We start from the raw sequence: 15,564 nt of genomic DNA on the forward strand, positions 1-15,564 counted from the left end.
TATGTATCTTACAATTGGTTATGTCATACACTCACTGAAATTTGGTAGTTATCAATATATATTTAAGAGTTTCAAAACAATTAAGAAAATTTTATAGACCCAATAGCAGTTCAGCAAAATGGCTTGGTAAAAGACACTAAATATATCAAATTCAGTAATGCTCCTTTATATCAATAATCATGAAATAATCAGAAAAAAGTCCTATTCAGGACAGCAACCAACATTTTAGAATACCCAGAAATAATCCCAGTGAGAAATATGTGTTGCTTAGGTGATAAAAATCTATAAAGCGTTGTCAAGAAACATTTTTAAAATTTTTGAATAAATAAGTTACTGATTTTTGAACTGGAAGATGGAATATAAAGTATTCTTTCTAAGTTGCTATAAATTTAAAATATTTTCAGTTAAAATAATAATTGAATGGAGTATAGAGTGAGGAGGCACTTGAAAAGTTATTCTAAAACTCATATGTAAGAATAACTGGTTAAAATAGCTTAGGAAATTATTTTAAAAGAAAAGTAGCAAAGGAGGAATAGCTTTTCTGGGCTATTAAAACACACCACATTAACTATAGTTATATTCTTATGCTGGTAGACTTAATATATCCACAATGAAATACAATAGTTTGGGAATAAGTATAGTTAGATATTATAATTAATGTTTGATAGTGAGAGTAACATAATAAGGAAAGACAAGTTAATTTAATAGACGATGTTGACAGAATTGTTCAGCGATTTGAAAAAATACGATTCTCACCTTATTCAATATATCAAAATGCATTTCAGTTGGAATTAAAAAAATATATATACAGGGCTTCCCTGGTGGCGCAGTGGTTAAGAATCTGCCTGCCAATGCAGGGGACACGGGTTCGAGCCCTGGTCTGGGAAGATCCCACATGCCACGGAGCAACTAAGCCCGTGAGCCACAACTACTGAGCCTGCGCGTCTGGAGCTTGTGCTCCGCAACGGGAGAGGCTGCGACAGTAAGAGGCCCGCGCACCGCGATGAAGAGTGGCCCCCGCTCGCCGCAACTGGAGAAAGCCCTCGCACAGAAACGAAGACCCAACAGAGCCAAAAATAAATAAATAAATTAATTAATTAAAAAAAAAAAAAAAAGCAAGTTCTTTAAAAAAATATATATATATATATACAGAAAGCAAGCCATGGTGAGGGTGGGGAAAAGAGACAAAAGAAAATAGAAATATATATCAAACTTTTGGAAGGTGGGAGGACTTTCTAAATTAAAAATAATAAAAGAAATTCCTTTAAAATATCATGGATTTGACAGAATTTTTTAAAGTATATATTTTAATTGACAAAATACATTCAAAATGTTTAAATAAACAATAAATTGGTAAAATTTTTCAATTCTAAAATAAAAGTTGGTATCCTTAAGACATACATATATATATATGCATACCTACATATATACACATACATACATGTATATTCATATTCATGCTCATAAACATCAATAAGAAAAATCCTAAGGCCCCATTGATGAATAGGCACAAATCATAAATTAATTCATAGAAAAAGAAAAACAACCAATTAACAACATATGGCAAAGTATTCAACCTTGTAGTAATCAAAGATACGCAAATGAATACAACAATGAGCTAAGATGTTAATAATGACACATCCAGTGCCAGGGAGAGGATGATAAAAAGGGACATAAACATAAATAGCCGGAGTGTAAACTTGCATTGCTATTTGAAAAACAATTTGGCAAAATATATCAAAAGTGTTTAAAATGCTTTGGCCCACTTCTAAGAACCATTTCTTTTTTTGTTTTGTTTTGGCTGCGTTGGGTCTTCGTTGCTGCGGGCGGGCTTTCTCTAGTTGCAGCGAGCAGGCGCTACTCTTCATTGCGGTGCCGCGGGCTTCTCATTGCAGTGGCTTCTCTTGTTGCAGAGCATGGGCTCTAGGGGCGCGCGCTTCAGTAGTTGTGGCACGCAGGCTCATTAGCTGTGGCTCATGGGCTCTAGAGCACAGGCTCAGTAGTTGTGGTGCTCTGGCTTTGTTGCTCCACGGCATGTGGGATATTCCCAGACCAGGGGTCGAACCCATATCCCAGGCAATGGCAGGCGGATTCTTAACCACTGTGCCACCAGGGAAGTCCCTGAGAAGCATTTCTAAGGAAATAATTCTCAATTAAGAAAAAACTTTATAATATAAAATTTAAAAAAATTTTAAAGGGGAAAAAAAATCCAAAAAACGTTTATCAACTATACTCCAATATAAAATAAAAAAATTTTAAAAAGGGGAAAAAATCAAAAAAAAGGAAGAAAAGAAAAAACTTTATGCACAAGGATGTTTATAGTAGCACTATTTATAGTAATGGTTAAATAAACTATGGTAAATTTCTGGAATGGAATATTATGCAGGTATTAAAAGTTATGCTTAAGGTAATTATGCTTATACAAACCATTATGTAAGCTGGAAAAAAAAAACAGTATATAAGGATTGCACATACAGCATACAAAACAAACAAACCTTTGCAGGGGACAAATAATGATTAAAAGAAAACCTCCAAAATTGTCAATAGTTATTGTAATTGAGTGGTGGGAACATGGGTGAATTTTGTTCTCTTACTTTTCCATATTTCCCAAAATCTTAAAAATAAGCATGTACTATTTTTATAATGAAAGAAAAACATGATTATTGCTTTAAAAGTCCTAGCCTATGCCTTAGGGAATGCATGAAGCAGCAATGACAAGAACACATAAACAAGAGCATATGTATAAATTCAACTAGCAGAGCACTAACACTGTCTGCAAATAAAAAGGAGTAAGGTTTATAAAGGGTTTTGGTTATTAAGAAAGAATATATAGAGTGTATATGGGTGATATTTATATGCTGATGGGTGAACATGAGGAATCAGTGCCTCTCTTCAAGTTACAGGGATTTTAGGGAAGATGTTATATTTCAGGAGGTCTTTGAATGATGAAAGGGAGGGGGAAATGGTGAAATGTCAGAAACACATTTTTCTGTTTCCACGTGTTTGGCATAGAAGTCTTTTTTTTTTTAAACGTCTTTATTGGAGTGTAATTGCGTTACAGTGCTGTGTTAGTTTCTGCTGTATAACAAAGTGAATCAGCTATATGTATACATATATCCCCATATCCCGGCATGGAAGTCTTAAAGTTGAGACTGAGATGAGTGATAAAAGTCGTTATGAAAAAAAAAAAAAGGGAATTAGATATTGAGCGAGAGTCTGTTACTGCCAAAAAAGGCAATTCACCAATGTAACAGCCCTAAAGAGGAAGATGTAAGTACCTAAAAAGCAATGGGCTAGAAAACACACAATTGGGACTCAGTGGGGGGGGGCTGCTGGGTGGGAGGGGGAAATTTGGACAGGAGGCTCTTGCAAAAACTGAAAAAGAGTATATGACCAACTATGTATATCGTTTATTATCTCCTTGATCTGGGCTTTCCTCTCTTACTATGGTCATGCACGCACCATCTCAGGGGTTCCACAAACCTAACAGTCTCCACCCTTGGAATGAATTGTAACATCAGACATTTACATGTTTGGGCTTGTGAGTGTGGGAACAGAAGGGTCCCCAAGATGGCAATAACATAGAGCAGGGAAGTAACTGTTTTACAGAAATCTGTTTCCTTCTATTTTTCCATTCTGTTTCTAGGGTCAATGCAAGTATTTTTGCAGTTGAATGGAATAGCAGCTTCTAAGAAATAAAAAACAGATGTTAGAGGAAGGCATTCCAGGGTGAGTCAGGAGAAGTCCTTACGGGCACCCTGTGCTCACGGCTGGTCCTACACTTTTCCTTGCGGTAATCTTGATAGATGCCACATCCCCAACTGCCTAGGCACCACCTAGGCTGTAGTAGATGTAAACATGTCAAACTACATTGACTCCCAAGCCTGAATATCCTGTGGAAAGAAAAAAAAAAGCTTGGCTCATCTCAAGAGCACTCCTAGGTAATGGAACATATTCTTCCTGATTCACTTCACAAATCTAGAAAAATGTGTACATATAATCTACTTTGAGGGTAAGTATTCATCATATAAAACCAACCTCTTAAAACAGAACTGAACCTAAATGTTCACAACTTTTTGTTTACTAAAGTTGTTCAGAATCAAGTGAAGTTGTTCCACACTAAAATAAATAAATAAATAAAGTAATGCCTTTTTGGAAAGTTCTATGAAACATAGTAAGTATCATACTTTCTTGGAAATGTTAACTACAGTTTCTGTAGGAACTTAGCCACATAACCTTCTTAACACATTTGTGGTATGCATTTTTTAAAAAATTTCTTTAACATCCTTATTGGAGTATAATTGCTTTACAATGGTGTGTTAGTTTCTGCTGTATAACAAAGTGAATCACCTATACGTATACATATATCCTCATATTTCCTCCCTCTTGCGTCTCCCTCCCACCCTCCCTATCCCACCCCTCTAGGTGGTCACAAAGCACCGAGCTGATCTCCCTGTGCTATGCGGCTGCTTCCCACTAGCTATCTGTTTTACATTTGGTAGTGTATATATGTTGTGGTATGCATTTTTGAGATTACATGCAATTTATGGCACCAAATTACAATTGATATGTAACTTACAGTGTGTACCTGAATTTTTGGTACATTTTTAAGACAACAGATGTGACTATGCATTGAGAAAATATAAAAATATACGTGAAAATGTGTTTATATGGGAATATGGTAACTTTATAATATTTTTTAAAATCTGGAAGCATTCTTTAGTTTGATCAAAAAGCTTTTACATTTCTTTTGTACAAAGGTTTGTTGAAGTAAAGACAATAAACATGAGTTAATTTGTCATTCCTTTACAACACTTCATTGTGGACCACTTCCTTGTACAGTGGTGATATAAAACAAGTATAAAAGGTACTCTCAATAGATGTCTATATACACATTTAACTATGAATATTTTTTTTCCCTGAAATCCAACCGTTTTGGTTATTTAATGTTGAGAAACTACCCCAAAATTTAGAAGCTCAAAGTAACAACCATTTTATTATGTGTTCATGATTCTGATGTGTGGGCAGTGCTTGGAGGGATTAGCTTGTCTCTGTTCCCTGTGGTGTCATTTGGGGCGTTTCAAATGGCTGGGGACTGCTGGAATGGCTTGATGTGGGTCATAAGTCTGTAGTCTCTGTTCTCAAGGTTTGCTGGATTCCTCAGTCATCCTGCATCTGATTTCTTCCTGTGGTTAGTTAGCTTGGGTTTCCTCACACCATGGTGATCTCAGTTTAGTTGGGCTTCCCAGAGCACTAAATGATTAGTTGCCAGGCAAACTCACAAAGTTTAGGCTTGTTACTGGCACAGTGCCATTTTTGCTGCATTTTATTGGTTAAAGCAGGTCATAAGGCCCCAGACCAGATTCAGTGTGGGAGGGTACCTCCAGGAGGGCATGAATACTGGAAGACAGGGTTCTTTGGGGACCATCCTTCAAGGCTAGCTACTACATCAATGTTTATGAAAGAAATTCCATAAACATTAAACAGAATCAATTTCCTACAAAATAACCGAAAGCAAAGGCATGCTCAGCTTAATTGTCTTTCACTATACACAAGTCTACACCCAAATCTTTCTACTTTTTCCATGATGTCTCCCAAATATGCCTCATTCAAATTCTTTCAGCACCGCAGTCTCTTCATTAGGTCCTAGCATGAATCTCATATAAATTAAACACTTCCAGATGTTTGAACTCCAAAAACCAGAAAAATTAACATATAACTAATTTAATCTATATATTTGCTTAAATTGCCAACTTTGTAATTTTAAATTTCCAAGTGAAAAACATTAAAAAAACTGTACCATTTACTATTACTCTTGCTTCTTAAAGGAAAATACATTTAGTTTTTTAAAAAAGTAGTCAAGAGAATTTCAGATTGAAAGACAGTCTTAAAGTAGAATAGCTTCCTTTACGAACAACTCCACCAAGGACAGCCACTGGTTCTTGGACCCAGTGTTTGGGAACCTCTAGTCAAGCCACTGTTATTGAACACTACCAAGATCCTTTTTATTCACACCTTTCTAAAATCATTTCACATCTTTCTCTAGGGACTGTAATCATATTGCTCACATTGTAAATTTTATAATTTCCTTTTTTATATGGAATCATTTAAATCTGTGTAACGTAAATAATACAGTTGTGAAATAATACTACTTGTTATTGTATTAGGATTGGATATTGTTAGCACACTCAGCAGTTAAGAGTGGGGATTCTGGAGTCAGACAGCCTCCGTTCCAACGTGGGTCTGTCATGACCTTGAGCAACTAATGTATCTTTCTGCACCTCAGTTTCCCCATCTACAATGTAGGTATAACTATAGCAGAGTACTTTTGAAGTTTTAATGAGATATTATATATGGAATAGTGCCTAACACATGGTAAGCACTCAGTATGTGTAATTAATGTTATATTCTTACTATATTTATACATGGTATCAGTAGTTTGCAATTATACTTAGGATTCTAATATATACTTTAAGGGTGATCTCAAATATCCACAATGCTTTTAAAGAGACTAGTAACAATTAGACAATAGAATTTTAAAGTTGGAAAGGAACTTTAATGTCATATGATTCTACTCTATTACAGGTGAGGACTTTTAAAAAACAAAAACATTGATAGAGTCCAGCTATCTTATGGTAAAAGATAGTGGGGGGTTACAATCATCAGATTAGCCTTGTAGATCAGTAAAATATATAGGCCACACCTATACTTCTAGTAGCTTTGCCAGATGGGCTTTCAGTCCCACTTACATTTATAAGTGTCACTCAATTATTGTCTTAGATACCTGCATTTTTTTAAGCGTCCAAGTGGAAAGCAGCATAATGCTCACAGTTCTCTGAGAAACAACAAAATTCCTAAGACTACCTAAAAATGGTAATAAAAAAGGACAAGCATGGTTTAGGAAATTTATTTTAGGGCAACTGCCAGATTTATTTTAAGCCCTATGCTTAAAAATAAATTTAATTCACATGACTGGCTTAAAATACTGGAGCCAGGAAAAGTCACTGCAAAAGCATTTAATGAAATACCTGAATTTTGTCTAGTTGTCGTCTTTGATACGATTTTTGTGAAGACTTACTTCCTATCTTGATTTATACAGTGGATTTTACATCTAAATATTTCTTGTATCTAACACAATGAAAACAGAATGCACATTTTTCAAACAATAGAACATTTTCCTAACCTCTGACTCACAACAGAAAGTTGGTGGACTGTTCAGATGCTGTACAGTGGTTTTTATATAAAGACAATTGGTTCATCTGTAGCATTCTCCAGTGTGGGGTAAAACATCCACATTTTCTATTTTTAGCAATCCTTTATTTGACCTATGAGCAAAACTGAAGATTGATTAGAAATGAATTAAGGTAGATGTCCTGCTGAAAGCAGTGACGAACATTACTTTATCAGCAGATTGGATAACACGTCTCACCCTCTCTCACACTACAGTCAATGAAGCAATTGAATTAGGAGGAAATGGCCATTACTTTCATGTTCTACTTTAGTCTGGTAAAATCACTATTCTAAGTTTCACTGAATGTTTTGAAATCGAAATGGCAGGATTACACATCAAGAAGAGAACTATAGTGGGAGTGTTAATCGTGTGAGAGAACTAGTATGAATAACTTAAAAAATATTGATTTCTTTCCTGAGATTATTTTCTTTTTTTTTTTTTAAACTAAATTGAGCTTGACTTCTATTGACCATATCTTCCGGAGTCAATAGTTTAAAGCTCCCCTGACACACACGCTCGCTTTAGGAGAGTCATGTACTGCACTGCTTCGTAATTTTCCCATGGAAGCAAAGACGGGTTAAACGACGTGGGGTTCAAGGAGGGCCGACGATGAAGCACTACTGAAGACCAGACTCCGCTGGTGCTAAAACGCTGGTCCCTGCCGGCGAAAAGGCATCTTGCCTTAAAAAAACAAAACAAAACAAAAAAAAACTATCTCCAAAATAACAATAACAAGCACCCTTTCTCGCTAGAATTCTCCTGATGGCTGCAGCCCAGAGGAAGCAGAGCTGTGGCAGCGGCCAGGACGCCACCGGAGGCAGCGAGAGGTCCTCCTTCGCGCGGACACCCACAGCCGCTTCCCGAGCCGCCTTAGCTGCTCAACGCCTGCCGGAGCGAGGGCGGTGCCGCCCGCCGCGCCCAGTCAGCTCCTCCCCGCTGCCAGCCTTCCCAGCCAGCCTGCGAGGCCCCGGGGGCTCCCCGCCTTCCGCCCCGCCCGGCCCAGCCCGGCCCTGCGGAGGCGTCCGAGTGCGCGCGCGCGCGCGCGGCGCGGGCCCGGTTCCCCTTCCGAACATCCGCGCCTCGCATGCGCAGTCGGCGCCGGCGGTCTCCGTTTGTTTGAACAGGAAGGCGGACATATTAGTCCCTCACTGCCCCCCTCGCCCCACCCCCCAAGCACTCGCCGCGCGACTCGCCCTTTCGCCAGCCCGGGCCACAGCGCCTCCCAGAAGCTCCCCCAGCCGCAGCCGCCGGGACCGGACTCTCGTCTCCCTCACCGCCCCCTCTCCAGCCCGTCCTCTCCCAAGTCTCCATCGGGCACCGACCTCGCCCTGCCCCGCCGGACACCGCAGCAGCAGCCCCGGCAGCGCCGGGACAAAATGGGAGACTGAGGCTATCCCGCGGGGACCAGTTCTTGGCCGAGGCGGATCGGTGCGTCGGGCCGGGCCAAGTGGATCCGGGGATGCAGGGCTAGACCGGCTCCAGCGCCTCAGAGCGGAGCGGGCCCGGCCCGGGGCCCGAGCGGCGGCGGCGGCAGCGGCAGCGGCAGCTGGCACAGCTCCGCGCCCGCCCTTCGCTTTCGCCTTTCCTCTTCTCCCTCCCCTGCTGCCCGGAGGAGTCTCCACCCTGCTTCTCTTTCTCTCCCCCCTCCTGCCCATCTCGGGACCGGGAGCCCTCCATGGCGAAGGCGGCCGGGGCCCGCTAGGCTGAAGCACTTCGCCGGAGCGACGAGGCTGGTGGCGACGGCGCTGTCGGCTGTCGTGAGGGGCTGCCGGGTGGGATGCGACTTTGGGCGTCCGAGCGGCTGTGGGTCGCCGTCGCCCCCGGCCCGGGGTCTGGAGAGCGGAGATCCCCTCAGTGAGGGGGAGGAGGGGGAACCGGGCGCACCTGGTGACCCTGGGGTTCCGGCTCCTCCGCCCCGCGGCCGCGAACCCACCGCCGGAGGAAGTTGGTTGAAATTGCTTTCCGCTCCTGGTGCTGGTACGAGGGTATTGTCACAGTAGCAGCAACATGTCGACTGGGGACAGTTTTGAGACTCGGTTTGAAAAAATCGACAACCTGCTGCGGGATCCCAAATCGGAAGTGAATTCAGATTGTTTGCTGGTGAGTAGCACTGTTCTCTTTTGCTTGTCGACGGTTCTGTATTTATTTCCTTCCTCTTGCTTTCAGTCTGGTTATCTGCAAAAGAAAGTTTCAGGTGTGCATCATCTTGGAAAACACCAAAATCTGGTGTTTTTCCTGAAGAGTCTTGGAGTACCATTGAAAGCTCATGCCGTAGCCCTATTTATCATTGGACTGGCTCTGCACTCTCTGAACTTTTAGCTCTGACTCAGTTCATCGTTACACAAAAGATACTTATAAACCTCTATTGCAGGCGATCATATAAAAAGTTACCACGTCAAAGTTATTACTACGTAGTTTGTTGAATGGCGATCTTAGTAATATTAATCCTATCGGTTTGACAGTAAGGTTGGAAAAGACTGCTTTCCATTTACAGCTATTTAGCTCCTTAAGGGTTTAATTTTTAGACTTGTGACAATGTAGAATCGATATTGAGGAAGTGATTTTTGAGCTAAAATGTCATGGGTGATTTGAGTCTGAGGAACTTTTTGCTGGACTATTAAAGTGTAAAAATCCAAGATAACTGATGGTAGATCATCACGATATTAACATCTTTTACAATATTGTTGATTACAAAAGTACTGCACAGATATTTTGTCATAATTGCCTTTTTTGGTGGTGTTGTGCTTAACATTATAACTTTTGAAACATTCTGAAGAAGTTTTTATGATATGAAAGGCTGAAACACTATTTTAAAAATTCTTCAGTGGTTGATAGCATGAATAATTACCTGTAGATAACTGGAGTTCTTAAGTTTTTTCAATTTCTCCTAATACTAATAGTTGCAAACTATTTGTAAGGAAGTTTTTCCTTTACTGAACAACCAAAAGTTATGTAGTAATCCTATTTTGGCCCAGACAAAACCACATTATCTTAAAAGTTTCAAGGAATATGTATATGGATAGTAATTTACAACCTTCTCAGAGAATTAATGTTAGATGTCCACAGTATTTGGGATTAAAATTAAGTGAATTAAATAATGCCATTCAGAGAAATAATACCATTTTAAAATCTCATCTTGAATCAGGAAAATGATGTAGATCATTTAAAAGTAACATACATTTCAGTTACTCTAAATACCTGTGTATATATTTTTTTAACACATATGGGTCTACAAGAAAGTTTCTCCCCAAAGCTTTCTAAATTACTCTAAGCATCCTTGACTGTGAAATAAGAGTTGTGGGTTGTATGTTTGAAATGTCTCACCCACGTTATGGATGCTCTTCATATAGAGAAACAAAAAAGAGGGTTGATGCTTAATATAATTGAAAACATTTTATTGAATAAGAGAAGGAATTAGAACTTATCTTTCTAGGAAGGATTTCTATAACTTTTAAGAAGTCTAATTCTTCTTTTAATATTTATCCAATTTTTGTATATCTTTGATTTTACTTTGCTTTTTGATTTCCTTATTCCATGAAGCAGTGTTACAGGGAGGGTTTAGTAGGAGTTTTTTTGGTTTGTTTTAGTTGTCTTCTAGCCTCTTGCCATGGCTTCATTTGGTGGGAACCTCACAAATTTATTGAAATGTGGAGGATATAAGGAAATGTAAGTCATGAATTCTCTCCTTGAAAGTCCAATCTATTTAGAAAAACAAGTCCTAATCTCACACACATACACAAAAATAAAGCAAAACACTTCACAGATTGAGAAAATATGTGATAAATTTCAAATGATTGGCATAGGTAATAAACACTCTTGGATACTGAAAGGAAGAACTCTCTGTGAGTTGAGAGAGCCACAGTATGCTGTATGCTGGATGGATAGGATTTAGATAGAGGGTAGTCAAAGGGGGAGTGGAAGATAACATGAATAGAGGGTGGAAACATGACGGGCTAGCACATGCTAGGGGAACAGAAGATAAAGTTGGAAGGATAGATTGGGGTTAGAGTGTGGAGGATTTGATTGCTAGGCTAAGGAGTTTAGATTTTCTTCAGTATTTTGTGGCTATTAAATATTTATAAACAGGACTGTGCTAGGGTGAATGAAGATGAATGTGGTAGTTGTGTGCAGGATGGGTTGTGTGGAAAGAGACTGGAGATGGGGTGAGATTTGACGTTTTAAAAAAAATTATTGTAATAGTCCAAAAATGATTGAAGCTCAAAATTGGGGCATTAGAATGGGGAAGGAGAATTGATGGAATTTGATTGGCAGGGTTGGGGAGAAGGGGCAACCAAAAAGAATAGTTAGATGACTAAAAATTTTAAGCCTGGGTTATAGGGAGACTGGTGAAAACAAGTCAGGTTTGGAAATCGCTTGGGAAGAATTGGCAACAGATAAATTCAGTTTTATATTTGTTGTGTTTGAGGGGATAGTAGGACAACCACAAAGACATGATCTGTAGACTATTGGAGATATGAAACTGAGCTCATAATTAAAGATAACAGTTTGGAAATCATTTGCACACAGATGAAAGTTGAAACTGATATAATGATAAAAGGGTAAAGAACAAAGAGGAAGAGTCAAGAAAGTAGGCAGGTAGTCATGCCCTCTCAGAGTTAGGACAGCCAAGTATCTTGGAGCCCAAGACCTAAAAGAACATAGTCAACAGACATATTCCCCCTATCCCCTTTTTTCTGTTGAGTTCCATAATTGTTTATTGATAGCTGTTGAAATTTTATTATATTAATCTGAACTTGGTAAAGATTGAATTTTTCTTTGGAGATAGAACCCTTTTTCCAGTTTTGTAGCATCTAACATGAATTTTCTTTGCATGATTATTTTATGTTTATCATCAAACATTCATTCATTTATTCAGCCATGCAGAGTGACCTACCAGGCAGCTTCATCTATTTCAGTGAGTCCGTTTTTACTCTTCCCTGTCTGGACTTTGGACATCTCATGTGTTGTAGGAACAATACCCTTTTTAAATTGATTGACTTTCCCTATTATTTTGGCCATTGTTGCTTTATTTAGCTGATACTTATTGAGTATGTATTATGTGCCGTGTACAACACTCAAGTTCTAATATTTTTTTTGGAAATCTCAGAAAATAAAGTTGTCAAATTATGTTTTCTTGACTAGACCTACTCTTCAGAAATGCAAGTTCCTACACCTTTTGATTTCAGAAGAGTTTGTTGGCATAGGTCTTTTAAACCACCTCACCCACAAAGAAAACAGCTTTTTTTGTTGAGTATTAGTAGTTATAAAATAATGTAGCTGGGAGAAGCCCTGATAAATGATTTCTTCAACCTTTTCTTGAACACATAATTTATTTTAAAAACCAGGTAAGCCCATTTTTCATATTGCAAATGTAAATGCTAAAATAGTCTGCAGATGCTAAGGTAATACGGTACCTATTCACTCGTTTCCTAGATCATCCAAATTACTCAGCATTGGTTTTCTGTAAGTCAGATTCTTTCCAGTGTCCTAATGGTTCTCTCACTGTCCATGTTATAGTTTATGATTATCAAGAGCTGTTTTTCTTTTTCCAACTTTTTTTTTAAACTTTAGAATTATTTTATCTAAGGTTTGTTAACAATTTCTCAATAGTTTTGAATATCTCTGAAAACAGTAAGGAATGGAGTTTAATTAATATTTATTTTTCCAGAGGCAAAAATGCCTATAATTTGTAAATTAAAAAGGAAAAACAAAGGCAGGTGAATGGGAATGTTAGGTGTATATTTGTCTTGAAGTTTGACATACATTTCTTGAAAATAAAGCTATCTGACTGTAGCATCTTTTTTTTTTAGTTTTTGTTTTTGACCTCTTTTTTCTAGTTTTGTTTAGTTGGTGGAGGTGTAGCAATGAGTGAGTGGCATAGAGGGAAGGCAACCAATAATAGATGAACAGTGCATACTGAGTTCCAACACTGCTGTCCCCTTTGTACGTATTTGTTGCTACCGTCATTCATTAGTCAGTTTTTCAGAATGTAGAAGGCAAATGTAAATGAAGTTCCGAGTTTTTGAGTTTTTCCTCTTTAAATTCTCTTTTTCTGGGCTTCCTTGACCTAGTGCTTTCCCATCTTTACATTGCTGACTTCTTTTTCCTTCAGCCTCAGTCTTTGGCCTGTAATACTTAGCTTTCTCTTCACCTGTCTTAGAGAATTCATCCATTCTTATATCTTCAGCTGCTATCATCTCTGTACCCGTGATATCCAGGTCTTTATTTTTTAGTCTTTTTGCTGTTTTTGAATCCTAAATACCTGACTGCCTATTAGGCATCTCTACTTGGATGTCATATTTTTACTCAAATTACTAATATTCCAAAATAAGCTTCATGTCACATAACTTACCTGTTTTGTCATTAGCACTGCTAGTGTGCCTGCCACTCAAATGGAACTTTTTGTTGTGTACTTTAACTTTGACAATCCTAGGTCACATGTTGGATTATTTCAAAAGATTGTGGCTAGCATTCCAGATTCTAGATTATTGCTGTATCGTCCCTCTGTGTGTCCTGCCAGTTGCATTGATCCCATTTGGGGTTATATTACTGTTGGTGGAATGAAAAGACTTGAGGTCATTAAATCTTTGGGCCTTAAAGCTATATGCTTGCTAGTGTTCATAATTCATGAGTGTTACCAGTATCTGTTGCATATCCGGTTAGTTTGGATTAGACTGTTTTGAGGTCATTCATTCAGCAAATCTTTGTGTAGGTTCTAAACGTGGATTCAAATGTAGGCTCTGTCGTGTACTTAACAGATGATTTTAGGTGAATAATTTTAACCTCTCAAAGCTTGTCTCATCTTAAGGAAAGTGGAGGGATAATAGTACTAGATTTTCGTTAAGATTAAATAATGTAGACAAAGCAATTATCACAACATGTGGCATTTAGTAAGCATTTGTTAATTGGTAACTATTATTTTTGTCATATTTATAGTATTCCTGTTATATGCTAGTCACTGTGCTTAGGCTGGAAGTTGATATTTATTGTCTTCTCTAAGTGCAGAGTAATTTATCTGGCACTTCAAACCATGCTTGTAAATTCATAATCCAGCTGTACTTTATTTGAAGTGTCCAAGCCAGTTGTTACTGAAAATGGAGACATTTAGATGAGATTCAGTAGAACGAGGAGGGGCTTTTGGAGACTGTTTATTCATTTAGTCATGATTTATAACATACCTACTTTGTGTTAAGGGTTCAGATTGATAAAAAAGACAGTTGGGAGCTGGTTTACAGAGATTTAGTTATCTTACTCTCTTTCTGTGTGTATCTTATACTTTCACTATTCTGTTAAACAGGCCTTCTTGCACTGCAAGAACCCTGTGGGTGTATAGAGAGGTGGCTCAGAGTAATAGCTGAGACATGAATTGGGCCATTCATTAATCTCTTGAGTCAGAACTGTTTTTAATCCAGAAGAAGGAACCACATATAATATTTTATAATGAACAAAGAGTAAATTCCCAGTTTTATTTTATTTTATTTATTTTTAAAATTTATTTATTTTTGGCTGTGTTGGGTCTTCTGTTGCTGTGCACAGGCTTTCTCTAGTTGCAGCGAGTGGGGGCTACTCTTCGTTGCGGTGCACGGGCTTCTCATTGCGGTGGCTTCTCTTGTTGCGGAGCACCGGCTCTAGGCTCGCGGGCTCAGTAGTTGTGACTTGCAGACTCTAGGGCGCAGGCTCAGCAGTTGTGGCACACGGGCTCAGTTGCTCCGCAGCATGTGGGATCGTCCCGGACCAGGGCTCGAACCCGTGTCCCCTGCATTGGCAGGCGGATTCTTAACCACTGCGCCACCAGGGAAGCCCCAATTCCCAGTTTTAGATTAGATTTTGCATAACTTTACAATTTAGTTTTATTTCACGATTTTAAGTTTTGATGTGTTTATATGGTTAAAAACTAGAGATTCTGATATATGACAGAAAGGCCCACATATCAGGAAATAAATACTACATACGGAGTTCTGTTGCTGAAGATAGTCTAGTAGCTCCCCTTCCCCATGACCATCCCCACTAAAAAAGAGGTACATGCATTTAGTTTAAGCCCAGAACATAGCTGATGAATACCCCACACATGTATGTACAAGGAGGTGAACAGATACTACTGCATTTCACAATGGAAAATATTTTTAAAAATATCCTGTTAGCATGGTATAGTGAAAAGTACACTGGACTGGAAATTCAGAGCATTGGCATATCCTTGTTTTGCTGTTAACTCTCTGTGTAACCAAGTAAATCTTTTTTCTCATCTGGACTTAATTTTCCCCAGTGAAGAATTGGACCATGTAGTTGCTAATGTCCATTGTGTCTCTAAAAATTCTATAAGTCTTTGTTTATTA

At 38.6% G+C, this 15,564-nt stretch overlaps 1 protein-coding gene across 2 annotated transcripts in view; it reads left to right on the forward strand.

Moving 5' to 3' along the window:
- Positions 1-8,331: 8,331 nt before the first annotated feature.
- Positions 8,332-15,564, forward strand: part of ROCK1 (Rho associated coiled-coil containing protein kinase 1) — a 147,756-nt gene continuing 140,523 nt past the window's right edge. Inside the window, exon 1 of one of the 2 annotated variants that reach the window (XM_007191578.3) lies at positions 8,332-9,331. In XM_007191578.3, the coding sequence (XP_007191640.1) occupies positions 9,239-9,331 (93 nt within the window). In that variant the 5' untranslated portion in view covers positions 8,332-9,238. The remainder of the gene's footprint in view (positions 9,332-15,564) is intronic. The other variant, XM_007191579.3, reaches the window with a different exon arrangement.

The sequence above is a fragment of the Balaenoptera acutorostrata genome, chromosome 13 (genome assembly GCF_949987535.1).
Source record: "Balaenoptera acutorostrata chromosome 13, mBalAcu1.1, whole genome shotgun sequence".
In the NCBI taxonomy this organism is placed as follows: Eukaryota; Metazoa; Chordata; class Mammalia; order Artiodactyla; family Balaenopteridae; genus Balaenoptera; species Balaenoptera acutorostrata.